The sequence below is a fragment of the Pinus tabuliformis genome, chromosome 9 (genome assembly GCF_031772625.1).
Source record: "Pinus tabuliformis cultivar Carrire ecotype Pingquan chromosome 9, CPIR1, whole genome shotgun sequence".
Classification (NCBI taxonomy): Eukaryota; Viridiplantae; Streptophyta; class Pinopsida; order Pinales; family Pinaceae; genus Pinus; species Pinus tabuliformis.
Genome location: NC_142307.1, coordinates 966,106,348 through 966,122,231, shown reverse-complemented (window position 1 = coordinate 966,122,231; position 15,884 = coordinate 966,106,348). Strand labels below are relative to the sequence as shown.

The 15,884-nt window shown below is 39.7% G+C and overlaps 1 protein-coding gene across 2 annotated transcripts in view; it reads right to left on the bottom strand.

Annotated features, from left to right (window-relative positions):
- Positions 1–5,896: 5,896 nt before the first annotated feature.
- The window catches only part of LOC149151943 (UDP-N-acetylglucosamine transferase subunit ALG14-like protein), a 94,648-nt gene continuing 84,660 nt past the window's right edge, over positions 5,897–15,884 (bottom strand). Inside the window, exons 3-5 of one of the 2 annotated variants that reach the window (XM_089440016.1) lie at positions 9,298–9,444; positions 6,778–6,837; positions 5,897–6,597 (exon numbers count right to left, since the gene is read on the bottom strand). In XM_089440016.1, coding sequence (XP_089296142.1) covers positions 6,421–6,597; positions 6,778–6,837; positions 9,298–9,444 — 384 coding nt within the window. In that variant the 3' untranslated portion in view covers positions 5,897–6,420. The remainder of the gene's footprint in view (positions 6,598–6,777; positions 6,838–9,297; positions 9,445–15,884) is intronic. The other variant, XM_089440017.1, reaches the window with a different exon arrangement.

Below are 15,884 nucleotides of genomic sequence, written 5' to 3'. Positions count from 1 at the left end.
TCACTTAATGAAAGAGGCCCTACATTGGAAGTTGGACTAGGAGATGTAGCCTAGGAGAGGAGCAAACTTCGTTATCATGTTTTGTGTTATGTGTTTCATATATGCTTGTCTTGTCTCTATTTGGCTATAAATTGTGGTTAAATTCACTTGTTTTATGTATTTAGTAAATTTATCCTCTACCCAAAACACATAATTTTCACTTGCAAATTGTTAAAAATCTTCAAATTTACATATTCAGATCAATTTGGTATCAGAGCATAGGTTATTGTGAAGTTTTGATTTGTTTGCAAATGTTTTTCTGATGCTTACAAAGTTGAATCTTAAAAGAGGAGAAAGAGAACTTGTGGAGCCAAGATCTCAAATTGTTTCAAGGAGAACAAACACACCTCAAACTTCAATAGTCATGGCTCATGAAGAAGGTCCTGAAGGGATATCTTAAGATGAGAAAACTTTCAGAAAAACATTCTTTGAGATGTCTGAGATGGTTAAGGTTCTTTATGAGGGGAGGACTTCAGATTGTATGGAGAGAACTCAAATCCTCCAAAAGGAGATGGAGGAAAAGGAGACAAGCCTCCAAAAGGGAATGGAGAGAATGGTGAAAAACCACCACCTTCACCTCCATCCTCATCTTCAACTTCTTCTACCCTTTCACAAACACATCCAAATTCCCCAAGGGGTCATGGTAAAACTACTTTGCTTAAGCTTGATATTAAGTTTGGATTGCCTATGTACAATGGAGAGGTAAATGCAGAGAGATTAGATAATTTGATTCATCAGATTGAAGTGTATTGCGGGATACAAAGAATTAAAGATGTCGAAACCAAGATTTAGCATGCTTCTCTTAAATTGGAAGGTGCAACGCTAATTTGGTGGGAAGCAGAAACTCAAGAGGACATGAAGAAACATGGTAAGGTTTTATCCTCTTGGAATCATTTTGTTGTTGCAATAAGAAGGCAATTTTATCCATTAGCATACATGCAAAAAGCTATTATGGATTGTAAAAACTTTAGACAAGCTAAAGGGAAAAATGTTCAAAGCTATACTTAAGAATTTAGAAAAAGGGCTTTGATTTTGGGCATAGATTTGTCTTCTCAAGATATTTTTCTCAAATACATCAGAGGATTACATAGTTATTTGACACACACAATTCCCATGTTTAACCCCACAAAACTAGATGAAATTTGTGTATAGATAACTCATTTAGAAGCAAGAGGGAAGAATGTTCCTCAAGAGGGTAGCAATGGTGACAAAGGAAAGGGAATATTCAAAGGCAAAGGAAAGAAAAATGTTTCAATCAAGAAAGAGGGAGAAAACATCACCTGTCAACATTGTTCTAAAGAAGGACATGATGAAGACCACTGTTGGAAACTTCATCCTGAAATGAGCCACAAAGTGAGGCACTTCATATGGATGGGTTTCTTATAGCAATTCCACTTGGTGATAAGGTATAAGAGAGGTATATATAACAAGGTTGTTAACATGCTTTCAAGACCAAGTGTTAGTGCTTCAGTTATTCTTAAGCATAGTTCTATCATGCATGAGAGATATGTTGAACAGTATGCTTTAGATGAAGACTTTGAAAATGTATATGCAACTTTGTGTCAAGGAAACCAAGTAGAGGAATCGGATTACCATGTGCATGATAAAATTATGTATCATCTTGGCAAGCTATGCATTCCATAGTGTGAAAGAGTCAACATCATAAGGGAAGCGCATACTTCTCTTATTGTTGGCCATTTTGGTGTAGGCAAGACGGTGGCACAATTACAAAGGTATTGTTATTGGCCAAGAATGAATGAAAGTGTGTCATGATATGTAAGAGAATGTTCTTTATGTGCTACAAGTAAGCCTAGCAATAGAAAGTTAGGATTGTATACTCCACTTCTAGTTCCTTCCTGTCCTTGGGAAAGTGTCTCTATGTACTTTCTAAGAGGATTGCCTATTTCTAAAAAAAATCATGATTATCTTTATGTTGTGGAGGATCGTTTCAGCAAGATGTGTATTTTGATACCTTGTAAGAAGCATGTTACCATTGAACAGACTGCGCAAATATTCTTTCAAAATGTATTGGTACATTTTGGGTTGCCCAAATCCATTATTTCTTATCGAGATTCTTAATTTGTCGGGAATTTTTGGTGAAGCTTATGGGCACTCATGGACACCAAGTTGAAAAAGAGCACAACATTCCATCCACAAACCAATGGTCAGAAAGAAGTGGTGAACAGAATGGTAGTACATCTTCTTCGAGGTTATTGCAGCAAACATCCCAAGCTTTGGGATAAACACTTACACTACATTTAGCGTGCTTATAAGCGGGGAAAGCATTCAACGACTCAAACATCTCCATTTGAGGCATGCTTTGTTTACTAAATATCATTTAGATTTTATCTTTGGGAAGGATGTTGCTATTGATGGTCATAGTGACATTGATAAGGCTAAGAAGTTCATTGAGCAAGTTCAATTGGTGCATCAAATGGTTCAAAAACTATTGGAAAAGAGTCAAGTCAAGTACAAGACAAGGCATGATAAGCATCGTGTTGACCACAGTTTCCAAGTTGGAGATGAAGTTTGGCTTTACATTAGCAAAGAGAGGCTTAAAGGAGAAGGTAAAAATATCAAACCAATAAGGTATGGACTTTTTAAGATTCTAGAAAAGATTGGTAAACAATCCCTTCCTATTGGATTTTCCTCCTTATATGCAAATGTATGTAGTTGTTAATGTTGAGAATTTGAGACTATATGAGCCTCCCTTTATTGATGATCAAGGAGAGCATGTTCAGATTCCTTCAATATAAGATTTTTCGCCCTAATGTCTTGAAGAATTGCAATAAGATACCATCTTTGACAGAAGGACAAGAACTTCAAAACGAAGAAATGTAAAGTACCTTCGTGTTGGTCTCAAAGGCACAAATCCAAGCAAAGCTAAATGCATTGAGGTTGGAAGGGTGAGGGAACTATACCCTCATCTATTTGTTGACTGAAAGTAGTCTTTTGGAGGTCCAAAAGCTTCCAATGGAGAGGAGTGATCCAAGGGATCAGTTTAGTGCTCAAAATTCAAAGTGCTCAAAATGCTCGAAACTTGTACAATTTGATAGATCTCGGCGATCTAAAACCAACACAACTCATTTCACTCAAAATCGATATGATATGCTCACGATATCGTGTTCTGATCGATTTGCTAAACAGTTAAATTTTAAAAGTTGAAGTTGCAGGTACACCCAGTCAACAGTCTGTACGTTGACTGGGCATATGACTGGATAGGGTGAATATATGTTGATGGACCAATGATAGTTTACAAGTGTCTCCTTAAGATTGGTTCGTGAATGTTGGATTTTCGTTTGCTGAAAATTCAAATTTTTTATTAATTATGAATTGTTGACTATGTAATGGAGGACCAATGGGGAAGGGCCACGTGGTCCAACCAGAGGCAGCCATGTGGCCTCCCAAGAGTGGTCCAAAATTGTATATGGAGGCCGAGCAGTCATCAGAATCAAACTCTCGACCAAGCATCAAGCACCAAGCCACTTAACCAACACACGATGCAATGTTACTTAACCATAACATCTTTCGAGTTGCATTTAATTTGTGACATATTAAACATTGGCGGTTGGGGTCAGGGCTAAGCCCTAGCCCTGGTCACCATGCCCAAAAGGATCCAGGGGCGGGACAAATGGCCAGGGCTTAGCCCCAGCCCCAAGGTCAGCGTCCAAACGACGTACCTAACCATGAAACCATGACCGAGAGCCCAATACAAAATTGTAGGAGAAAATAGTGGAAAGGGGCCAACCTCGAGTCACATGACCCTTCACAGAACCAAGAGCACGAGCACGGAGGGGGCCCGCCCTATGGGACGAGTCCTGGACAAATGTGTGCCCATGCAACCATACCGCAACGGAAAAGGGGCTCGAATTAGGCCCTAGAATCTTGCCCCCTATGCAGTTGTATGTGTGCCACGTGACCGAAATGTTCGGGACAAGGGGCTTAATGGGCGAACTAACCGTCCTACAATTTTGCCTGTCGGGCGGGATTATAGGCCAAAAAATTGTGCGCCAGTTCCGGGTTTAGGGCGCACAAGCCAGGTTTGGGCCGAATTGGAGGATGATTAGTTGTGGAATTGAAAAAAAAAAATGGAAACAGGGATAACTTACTCAATTTTTGGCCAAATGAGGGTTTTTGACAATGTTGGATCTATTGGAGACATCAGTTTTGTTATTTGAACTATGTAAAAGCATGTAAACACACTTTTGAGCACTTAATGAAAGAGGCCCTGCATTGGAAGCTGGACCAAGAGATGTAGCCCAGGAGAAGGGTGAACTCTTTTATCATATTTTGTGTTATGTGTTTCAGATATGTTTATTTTGTCACTGTTTGATTGTAAATTGTGGTTAAATTCACTTGTTTTATGTATTTAGTAAATTGATCCTCTACCCAAAACACATATAATTTTCACTTGCAAATTGTTAAAAATCTTCAAATTTACATATTCAGATCAACTAGCAGTCCAACTTGAGCTTGGAGGGTATTTCACCACCTTTAAATACAAAATAATAATTTTTAAAAGTTACAATGTGTCTGATGGGGTCTTCATCATATGATAATGATTCTTTTGATTTCTTGACAAAGGTCTAAAAGCACTCAGTGGTTGTTGAATTCTAAGATAAAAGACCTTGAGCATAAAACCCATGCTTCAAAATAACAATAATATTTTTCTTTCATTTTATAATATACAAGAATCAAAAGTACATTCCATATTTATGAAGACCAAATTGAGTTACACATTTTTCAACATTCTTGTCATTTGGAGCTTCTAATCGATGTAAACTAGACTAATATTAAAAGTGTTCAAAGACCAACGTTGGCATAAATGACAACACCATTCACCAATATATACAATCCCAAGCATAAATGTCTAAAATAAATAAATTCAATTTTATATAAGTTAACAAAATTTATATATTTAATATTTAATCTTACAACTCCACATACACACGCATAAATATCTAAAATAAATAAATAAAATTAGTGTTAGACCATATTTTCAAAAATAATCTAAATATTCTATGTATATTTAATATATAAACTTATATATATATATATATATATAAGACTTGTCTAAGCAGGTGACCATTTTCCCCGGATGATGATTTTCTCGTCGAAATCTAGTCAATTTTTTTTTCAAAAAATCTGAAATTATGAGGGTTTGAATCATTTTTTTAATGGTGGAAATGGATTCAACACCCTCAAAAACCCCTAGAGCACTTTAAATTCTAAATCTTGACAATTGTAGTGTGAATTTCCAAAAACTTCCATCTGATTTCATCAAAATCGAGTTGGAAAAACCATTCTTTTCCAAGCTAAAACATCGTTTGTTTAAACTACACACATAAAAACTATAAAAATAAATTAGTGGATTATATCATATTTTGAGTAGTCTAAATTTTCTATGTTTAAATTTTTTTTAATATATTTTTTGGTCAATTTTATTCGAAATCTAGCAAAAATTTATTAAAATTATACATTTTAGCTACTAAATCTGTATAATATGAATGTAGGGAATTTTCAAGACACCCAATCTAATTACACATTCAACATACATTTTATATAATAAAAAAACCACATTTATACTTAAAATGTTATTACCAAATTCCAACTTAAGAAAACTCAAAAAAATTATTAATTAATTCTCGAAAACTCAAAAAGAATATTAATTAATTCTCACCCGGCTCTAATTCTGATAACTTTGTTGAAAGAATTGCATAACGGGAATAGTGTGGTCAAAACACTCCATAGGTACCATGTTGACCCAAACTCCACCCAATCGAGAATATCAATTAATGGAAAGTCCTACTATAGTTGGGATAAATAATTAATGCAATGGACTTAATAATATGAATGGTAGAAAGAAGAAAATTCCCGTCATTTGTAGGCACTGAATTTCCCAGGGCTGTCAAGATTAACACACAACTGAACAGTACAAACCGTTGCAAAACACATAATCCAAGTCATGAATTCGTCGTAGGTTTTGAGGTCAAATTCTGAAAAGGAAAAGATGCCCAAAGCATGACATCATCTTGAACTTCCGCTCATACGTTTTAATTTCACTACTAAATAGTTAAATATTCTCCCTGGATTTGCTGCAGTTACATCGTAGTTAGTTATTAAATATACTCGACGGATTTGCTGCTGATACATCGTAGTAACCTTATTAGAATTACCATAAACGGCGCAGCTTAGTCCATGGGGTTACTATCCCATGCCTCCATATGCCAAAAATGGGTCAAACTTCATCAGACCCCAAATATAGCACTATATGGAGACTAACTGCCACATTGGCTATGACATTTACTGATGTCAGGAAGGTATTCTGCACTACCCGATGGCCACCGTTCTTATGAACCATGGAGAAAAGATAATGTACGGCTACATTAGACGTCCCACATAATGAACCTTCGGATATTTTTGCTTCAGTTGAGGCCACTGGACAAATAGCTGGTCTGCTAAATGTAGTTTGTATAGCAGCAAGCCACTCAGTGAAAGTTTTCTCACCCTCGCAATACTTTCAACATAGAATATTGTCACCCGCTTAACACCAAGAACCTGCAATCAAAGAGATAACTAATTAGAAGAAATTAATTTCCTTTCAGCTAACAATTAATATTTCCCTACTTTAGGCATATTCAACAGGAGAAAATATAGGAATTAAGAAAAAAAATAGGCGGTAACCATCATAAAAAAGAAAGAAAGAAAATTTCACAACATTATGCAGAAGCTAACTACCTTCAAAAAAAATCCAGCTATGCAGAGGGGTATGCAAGTACCGGGGCCATTGCACAATATCTGCCACATAATACAACTCCATTATCCGAAGGCAAGCAAAATTTCTCTCAAACTGCATTTTCAAGTTTCATCTCATAATTATGTTCATGCATTTATAATATATATGAGGTGGCCAAAGGAGAATCAGATCAATCATCAAATATAGCTCAGAGAATTCTATCCAGCTAGAATTTACAGGGCGTGAAGTATATATTTTTCATTCTGTATTTATAGAACATAGAATTACACTCCCCCATCGAAGGAGATGAAAAAATGAATTCAGATATATAGATTTTCTTCTGATCTTTCCAGAGTTTCTTTCTTTTCGAGACTCGTGGAGCAGCTAGAAGTAAATCCAGGTAACGGAGAAGGGGTGGTGTGATATTAAATCATAATCTCCGTCTCATCCATAGCTTTAATGGGGAAGAGATAAAGATTTCATACAACATTCCTAAATGGATGGCACTTATTCGAGGCCTTTAGCTTTGCTAATGCTTAGATAACGGTATGAGAAGGCCCAAAATTCAAGGTGATGTCATGTTAATAATCAACCTGATCAGGAACAATGGAAGAATATCTTTAAGTGACAGCGTTAATCAAGAAAAAACTCGGAGATATTCCTTTCTCTAAGTTTCAACAAGCTAATAGAAAAGCCAGCTAATGTTGGAGTGCAACTCCAACCCAACAACATCATTTTAAAAATGGCCAAGGAAATCCGTCTCCAAAATCATAAATACCCAAATATACGAGGAGCATCACTCCATGATTACAAGTATACTTGCAGATAAGGCAGCAAAGTTTGCTATTTGATCTTACTGATGTTTCAAACCATAAAATGACCCTGTCTGAATTGAAAAGAGTGATCATGAAATGGAAAAGGGCAAAAACAGCGAGTATGGGGAGTTACTTCCACAAAACCTGCCATTCCGGGATGCCTACAACGTGCAGAGCACATCCTCGTATCATACAACCAAACTCAGCTATAAAAAAACAAAGTTATGAAGATAGCAAACGGATTGACCAATCTTGGGGAAGAAGACTGAAGCTCAGATTTGGTGTGGAAATACGCCAAAAGCAGCCTCAAAAACTCAACCACAATGTGTGGAAATTCTCATTCCACCAAAGCCTGTCTTGATGCATATTCTTTTTGAGAAACAAGAAAATTCAGAAATATGAATTACTCAACATACTGGCACTGAACATGGCAGACCATTTTAAGATCATTCCAAAGATGATCTCTGGAATCAGTGGTAACCTTGAGGACAAAAAGGGAATAGAAAATAGCTAAGGTGGTGATTACCTTGACTGGTTCTGCTACTTTATTTTTCCTTATGACTTCTTTAAAATTCAAACTCTTTTGAGTCTAAGGGCTAACCAAAATCAGTGTTTAAGATCATTCCAAAGATGATCTCTGGAATCAGTGGTGACCTTGAGGACAAAAAGGGAATAGAAAATAGCTAAGGTGGTGATTACCTTGACTGGTTCTGCTACTTTATTTTTCCTTATGGCTTCTTTAAAATTCAAACTCTTTTGAGTGTAAGGGCTAACCAAGATCGGTGTTTTTGTCAATGGTAGTTTGGGATTGGTGAAAGTGGGTAGCTAATATAGCCCCCCACCAGGGTTCAAGCCCTCCCGAGCGACATATTTGTGCCTCTGCTCACCCCTGTGGATGTGCAACAGCAGTTGGAGCCAGGGGGAAAGTCTTGGGTGACTTCGGTTAGAATAAATAGCCCCCACTTGCTGCTGCTTAGCCAAAGAACAACCAAATTGAATGGTGCTAATGGTTCCCCTATGATGCTAAATCTTGGCACACTATGCTTCATTGTGATGAGAGGAAGCCTCGTTCAAAACAAAATTAAAAAATTGGTATTTAACCCATTTCCTTGATAAGGGGACCTCTAGGTCAGGTCTTTGGTTGGTATTGTTGCCTAAGTAGTTTGGCTTGATAGTACTTAGTAGTCCAGGTTGTATATGTCTTGAGGGTATCAAAATCTAACTGTTGTCAAAGTGAGGCATCCAATTCTGTATATTATCCTTTATAAGAATTGAAGTTTGTTCTTTTGCTGAGCAAAAGGGAAAGAAGCAGAAGATGGAATAAATATTAATGTAATAATGTATGAAACAACATAGGTTATATTACGTAGAATTTATTCAACTTGTAAATTTTTTCCTTGGCTGAATCAGAAGTCTATGCTATCAACAACTCTACAGGACCAGAAAGAGCCCACATGGCATAATCTTGTTGCTGGGTTGCACAGTGATGACAACCAGGGATTATCTGGATCATATATTTCAGAACATGAACAATTATGGTTAATCTGTGCAACCTCTTGAGCCTGCTAGATAGGCGTTTCTGAATTAATCATGGGCAGTGGAAAGAACAGCTTAAATGTTTGTGTGTCTTCAAAGTTCAAAACAAGAAGTGAAAAATAAATGCTTCCAAATCTAGTTTGAAACAATCACCTCGAGGAGTGGACTTACCACATCAGGCCTGATTTTGAGAATCAACCAAAAAGCATGCACCATGGCTACTAGCGTTGTTCCAATGGAAGTTAAATACGATTGGCCAACTTCCCTGCTTCGGTAAATTTGCATGTATTTTGAACCTTGAAGCATCCTGCTTTCAGCCTGAATATCAAACCAATCTGTAAGAGATCAGAACTGCCACGAATGAATGTGAAATTTATCATGAACCAATCCTAAACATAATATAACATGTGCATTTATCCATTCTACTTATTATTACTTAAAAATTAAGCTTAACAGGAACACACATTTTCAACCATGCTACTTTTACCAGGTTATGTTGAGAAGGAACACCAAGGAAATAAAGGTTTCTGACACACCTGAATTTATACATTAGTTATCCTTAACCATCAAAAGGATTGCCACAATGTCGCAATTTTTTACCCCTGGGGATTTCAGTCAATTTTGATTTGGTCCTAAACAAAGGGCCATTGATAGCATGATAACTAAGGGTCTTTTATCTTAGAAAATTAGGGCATGTCATTGGTAGCATGACGATTTCTAGCTGGAAAACTAATAAGCAGTCTGGTCCTGACATAGTTCCAACTTCCAAGCCTAGTGCTCCCTTAGTGGGAATTTTCTCTCTGCTATTGATAGCATGGTAAATAGGGGCCTTTTATCTTAGAAACTTAGGGTGTGTCATTGGTAGCATGACAACTGTTCGTTGGAAAACTAATAACCACTGTCTGGTCCTGACATAGTTCCAACTTCCAAGCCTAGTGCATTGAAATTTGGGTAGCTGGGAAGGTATTTCTGAGTGGAGAAAACCCACAAAAAGGGAGCTTGTGGGCAAGGTACCCAAGTTTTGGGGGTTTTGACCCAGGGCTTAGAACCAAGAAAATGAATTTAATTTAATTGTGAGTCATGTAGGCTCAGGTCAGCCAGCAAGGCCAAGGGACATGACCCTTGGGGTTTCACACCCCCTGGACAAGTATAAATAGAGGACCAAAGGATAGGCTATTTGCACAAGTGTGATGGACTACATTTGTGAGAAGATCTGCCCTAGAAAGAGCCGCACCTAGAGAAGGAAGCAGAGTTTGGAGGTTTGTTCAAGGATGTGTCTGTTCTGTGAAAGCTAAGGTTAACTACTGCCAGGAAGATGGTCAAGTTAGACCACAGTTAGGGCTGCACGTAGAAGGTCCAGGACCGCAGGAAGAAGGTCGAGGACTGCAGGCTTGTCGCAGCTGTAGAAGGAGGGCCACAGAGTGAATAAGGCAGACCGAAGTGTGAACAGGGCTGGAATAGGGCTTCGTGACCTGTTGAGGAGGTTGGTTAGGGCCTCAAGAACCAAGAACAGGTTTGCTGCAGTCAGGAAAGAGATTGCTAAGGCAGACCGTGTCCAAGAGGAGGTTGGCTAGGGCCTCAGTAAGCTGTAGAAGGAGCGCCAGAGTGAATAAGGCAGACCGAAGTGTAAACAGGGCTGGAGTAGGGCTTCGTGACCTGTTGAGAAGGTTGGTCAGTGCCTCAAGGATCAAGAACAGGTTTGCTGCAGTCAGGAAAGAGATTGCTAAGGCAGACCGTGTCCAAGAGGAGGTTGGTTAGGGCCTCAGGAATCAAGGATAGGCAGGCCAAAGTGAAGTAGGTTGTCTAGGAAAGCTTCAGGTGACTTCATAGGGCTAATCAGGGGCTTGAACAACAGTGGGACCAGTGCTAAAGGAGCTGCACCAGGCAGGGAGTTGCTGTTGGAGGTTGTGCCTCGGGCTGCCATGTGGGCAGCCAAGATTCGCTGAAGTTTGTGGACAAAAGAAGTCTGTAGTTGCAAAGGATTGAAAGCTACAGCAAGGTAAAACAACGTTGATATGTGTACTGTGGGCTAAAAGGAGCAAGCTCAGGTGAGTTTAGTTCTTGCTGGTTGATTGTATTTGTATTTAGGCAGATGAGGACCTAAAGGAATTGGCCTCAGCCCTAGGTTATCAGTCGAAGGACTGACTATGTATATTAGCATTGTATCAGAGTTTGTAAAGGTCCATGATCCCTGGTACGGGAGCCCTATTGTTTTCTTCTTACTGGAAAAATAAGAGATGTGATTTGAGCCATAAGACTTGTGTACCATTATTGATCTGTTTTCTGTTATATTCCTGTTAATTTTAGGTATGTTCTATGCTTAGAGCAATTTATTTCAATTTTCACAGTTAGCCCAATATTTTTTCCAGATTAGCAATCACATCAACGTTAAAGTAAACTGTAGATAGAACATAAACATAAATCGCAGAAGACAAGCCAAGACAAGAGGACACAAGATGTGGCGCTAGCCAGGGACAAACCCCAATGTGGGGAAACCCTTGATCAATTCTTCTTCTATTTTCTTCAATAGTTCAACAGAGAGAGAGAGAGATAGTACGTTAACAACAGAAGTCAACACTTTGACTTATCTAGATAAGAGCATAGATCATCTCTAAAAAGATGATACATGAGATCAGTTGAAAACATGCTGCTTCAACTGATTCTCCAAGGTGACTCCTTCACCTATCGTTGTGCTACATTTCCTCATCATGCTGCACCTCACTGCATTGCACCATGTTGCACCTATCATCACTATGATGCATCTCATCACGCTTCATTAATCATGACGGTACCCATCACTGTACTGCATTATGTGCCATTGCTACATCATGTTGCCATACTGACCTATGCTCTCACTGCACCTTGCTTTCTTGTTGTCCCTTGCTTGCTTGTTGTCCCTAGCATGCTTGTTGTCCTTAGCATGCTTGCTGTTGCATGCTAGTTGTCCCTTGCATGCTAGCTGTCACATTGCATGCTTGGCGTATTTGCTGCTAAGTACCATACAACTGTCTCAATGTTAGTTAGTTGTCGCCTGCATGCTGCTTTCCATCGGAGACAGATGCTCCAACAGTTCCCGGCAGTTCTAGCTGTTCCTGGTAGTTCTAGCTGTTCCCGGCAGTTCCGGCAATTCTGGTTGTTCCTGGCAGTTCCCAGCAGTTCCGGCTGTTCCCGACAGTTCCCGTAGTTCCCAACAATTTTGGCAGTTCCCGCAGTTCCCGACAATTTCAGCAGTTCCCGGCTTCTGCCCTCTGGATTAGGGCAGCGTTATTGCTTATGATCTCTCCTCCTACTAAAACCCAAAGACAAGTAGAGAGGACGAGATCCCAAGTGTGTTAAAATGACTTGAAGGCCACCTCTATTTATACTAAAACGTTGAGCACAAGTGGGGTTTATTTGGTTGCTGGCCGACCTTGATGAATTGTCCCATAACACAAATAAATTCATATCTCCATGAATACTTATCGGAATCGGATGATCTTTAGATCAATCCTACACCTCTCAAGAAAAATATCAACTTCCATTAGTAAGATGACCCACATGGAGTTTGGCCCTAGTTGCCAATTTTAACACTCCCTCTCAACTAGGGAGAACTCCATCCGTTGATCCATATGTCCGACTGTGCTATCTCTGCCATCAGTGCCCTGCACTGCTCTGCTTTGCTCTGCTCTGCGGAACCATGAAGAAGAAGAATTAATCGAGAATGTCTCATACCATTCTCTACTGACCCGAAGTCAGTTTCATCTGAAGAGAGTGTGTCACATCACTCCTACTAACCCGAAGTCAGTTTTATTGATCCCAGACCAATATCACAAGAGAGTGTCTCAAACCACTCATACTGATCCCAGATCAGTTTCATTGATCCCAGATCAATGGAGGTCATCCTAGCATAGGGAGTAGGGTAGATACAACAATGCGTCCATCAATAGTACTACTATGGTCCCTAACCCCATTTCCCTGCTCACTGATGATATGAGAGGTACTTCCCACGAGTCCCCCACTGCATGGGTAGGATGCCTCGACAAGAGAACTAATCATCCTGTTCACAGGAGAACGAATCATCCTGCCCCACAGTTGCCAAGGGAGAACTAATCATCCCAGCACACAGGAGAACTAATCATCCTATTTCACAGTTGCCACGGGAGAACTAATCATCCCAACCCACAGGAGAACTAATCATCCTGTTTCACAGTTGCCACGGGAGAACTAATCATCCCGACCCACAAGAGAACTAATCATCCTGTTCCACAGTTGCCACAAGAGAACTAATCATCCCGACCCACAGGAGAATTAATCATCTTGTTCCACAGTCGCCACAGGGTATCACAGGGGAAGGTTGAACCTATCATCTTGTACATAGCGCACCACCAGGGGAGGGTGAGTCGCCTTGTGGTCGTATGTTGCTCCAGTAAGTACCCCAAGTCCCCCAGAGCTCCCAGAGCTCAATGCATGCAACAAGCAAGAAGGTCTCTCAACGACTCCAAGTCGTTCGGGAAAGTCATAGATTTGACCTTTCCTGAGGCTTTGACAAAATGTCTACGACCTGTACATCAGTCTCAATGCGATGGAGCCTCCTCGCTCATCGACTTACCATATCCCAGATAAGGCAGTATCTGATGTCTATCTACTGGAGCAATCATCGAATACGGGATTCCTCAACAATCGAATCCCCCCTCTGGTTGTCACAGAGAATCACAGTGGTATTCATCATGTGTACAAACAGCTCACTGAAGAGCTTCCACAACTAGGCAGCTTCATACGAGATCATACTCATAGCTATGTATTCGGTCTCGGCGGTGCTTATAGCAACCGACTTCTGCTTCCTGCTCATCAATGATATTGAAGCAGAACCCAAAGGGAACCAGCGCTCAGAAGTGCTCTAGTGATCCTCCACACTGTCTGCCCAGTCAGCATTCGAATAATCATGCAGCTTCATATTTCCGACAGTATATCTCAATCCATGAGAGATTGTGCCCGAAGATATCTCAGAAGATTCTTGGCACCAACAGTGAGGCTCAACCAAATATGAGCTCACCATGCTAACTGCAAAACATATGTCCGGACGGAAGTTCACCAAGAACATCAATGCAAATGAGTTTATGAAACTCATAGGCATTTCCTGAATCTGGTCCGGCATCATCACCATATAACTTCTGAAAGTTAAGATCCTCGAGGTAGTCACAGGCTTGCAGTTTACCATTCCACATCCGGAATCCAACTCTCTCTTACTTCTACAAGTGAGAGGGTATGCACCTGTTTGAAATTGGTCATCCTTAGAAGGTGCTGGTATGAGAGGTCTATCATACACAACCTTCAAACAATGGTTTGGATCGGCTTCACTCTTAGTGAATCTCAGCTTCATCTGACAATTATCAATCCTCTCATACTACGCCCGGGGAATTTTGCTTCAAGCCATAGAGGGCTTTCTTCCACCTGCATACGTGAGATTCCTGATCATGAATCTCAAACCCCTCGGGTTGTTCCAAACCTGTGGACCTGCTACATGAGGGGAATGGTCCCCTAGTAAGATTTTCCTTCGGTACATCTCAAACATGTACTTTCATGCTCTTTTTTAATTCAAGCATCCCTGTCACCATCTGACTCACAGACCTCTAGTGCTATGTGTCAATGGACATGGTCCCCAATGGACTTCTTGCAACTTGATACAACCCTGAACTCAAAAACATCTTTGAAAATTCTATTTTCAAACACGTACCTTTCCATCGATGAGTACCACCCTGTAACCGTTGATTTCCATTGCCGAAATGGACATCAGGTTCTTCTTGCAATCAGGTACGTAAAAGAGATTCTGTAAATGAATTGAGTTACCCTCATTCAATTGAGGGGTAACATTCCCTACACCCTTTCTGGGATAGGTGGCATCAGCTCCAAGTATAATCCCACGATTGTTTCCATCTCTACCAAATTAGAGAGTGCACCCTTCTATCCGATGAAGTGCCTTGAAGCACTACAATCAATAAGCCAGATTCCCAAAGAATCTGAAGGAGAGGGTCAATACAAGATAACGCTTCTTTATCTTATCAAAAACAACATTTGATTCTTCATACCTGGGGTTCCTTGCTTTCTTTGAAGAGTAGGCCATTTCCTTGATGACCTACATTACCTGTCATTCCTTTAATCATTGAAGATGTCCCTAGAATGATTGTTATCTTCATCAAGAGATGTGTCTCTGCCATTCGGACACTCCTTCGCATAATGGCCGAACTTATTACAACCAAGGCATCTGCCTTTCCTTCCACCCTTAGATCTAGACATCCCAATGAAGTCATCTTTAGGTAGGCCATCAGAAACTTTCGCTGCGCCATTCTGATAATATTCTCTGCTTCGACTTCACCCTCGATGAATTTGAAGAGGGATGAGGAATCCACTGATCCTTTTATCCTTTCCCAACTGTCTTCGGTGATTTCTCTTTCACTCTTGCTTGGGCATTGTCTTCACCTCAGCGCCGATACCATGTTAATTTTAGGTATGTTCTATGCTTAGAGCAATTTATTTCAATTTTCACAGTTAGCTCAATATCTTTTCCAGATTAGCAATCACATCAACATTAAAGTAAACTGCAAATAGAACATAAACATAAATCACAGAAGACAAGCCAAGGCAAGAGGACACAAGATGTGGCGTTAGCCAGGGACAAACCCCAATGTGGAGAAACCCTTGATCAATTCTTCTTATATGTTCTTCAATAGTTCAGCAGAGAGAGAGAGAGAGATAGTACGTTTAAAACAGAAGTCAACACC